The following is a 947-nucleotide window of genomic DNA, read 5'->3' as shown; positions in this document are numbered from 1 at the left end:
CTGGGTCAGGATCGATCCCAAACAGGTTACCAGCCATCTTCAGCCAGAGAGTGATGTATAAGGACACGCAAAGTAGAGGTGATCCCTTGTCTCATCAGGTTCGCCACAAAAGAGACAATGTTGCGGTTGACCCCATCGACTAGATCTGTGACCAGTAGATAGTCTATCTCTAATTGCAAGCCAGGTGATAAAGTCGAATCGAGGCACCCCTTGGGAGAACCAAACAATCTTACTCCATGAAACCTTCTCTTTTCGCTGTCTGGTTTGATTCCAAGTTTCCGAAGAGATAAACGTAGTGCCATAGCTTCCATTATCTCGCTTCCATAACACTTCATCTCTTCCATCAGTTAGCTTTAGCTGAAAAGCTTGTAAATCTGTAATTAAGCTCTGGATATGTCTATCTCGACACCTTCGAAACCTCCATTCATCATCCCTTAACACCTCACAAATTTTCATATCCCTTCTAATGCCCAGCTTCTGTGTGCCAATCTCACCAGTAATCTCAATGAGTCTGCCCTTAGGGAAACCATAGATCAGACCAGAATCGCACAGTACGACCATCCTTAACCTCCATCAATAAGAACTCTTTTGCCAAATTTCGAAATTTTCAATAACTTCCTCCATGCCCAGGACCCTAGGCCAGTATCCTTTGCATCCCATAGAGTCTCATCACGCAGTAAGTATCTTTGTACCCAGATAGCCCACAACGACTTTGCTTCAGAAAATAATCGCCATATGAGCTTTAATGAGAATACAGTGCTTACCTCCTGGATTCGACGAATGCCCAAACCTCCCTCTTCATACGGACAGCACACATCATCCCACGCGATCTCCTTGCCTTTCGTTATGTTAGGAGACCCACTCCAGAGAAAAGCAGAGCACATGCTTTCGATCTCATCTATGCAACTCTGTGGAAGACAGAATGCAGTACACCAGAAGTTTGTCAT

At 44.7% G+C, this 947-nt stretch overlaps 1 protein-coding gene across 1 annotated transcript; it reads right to left on the bottom strand.

Moving 5' to 3' along the window:
- Positions 1 to 39: 39 nt before the first annotated feature.
- On the bottom strand, positions 40 to 561 carry LOC130499014 (uncharacterized). The gene has a single exon (XM_056992901.1). The coding sequence runs from the start codon at positions 559 to 561 to the stop codon at positions 40 to 42; it is 522 nt and encodes a 173-aa protein (XP_056848881.1).
- Between the last annotated feature and the right edge of the window lie 386 nt (positions 562 to 947).

This window comes from Raphanus sativus, chromosome 8 (genome assembly GCF_000801105.2).
Source record: "Raphanus sativus cultivar WK10039 chromosome 8, ASM80110v3, whole genome shotgun sequence".
Lineage (NCBI taxonomy): Eukaryota > Viridiplantae > Streptophyta > Magnoliopsida > Brassicales > Brassicaceae > Raphanus > Raphanus sativus.
The sequence above is the reverse complement of the archived record's forward strand: the minus strand, read 5'-3'. Positions and strand labels throughout refer to the sequence as shown.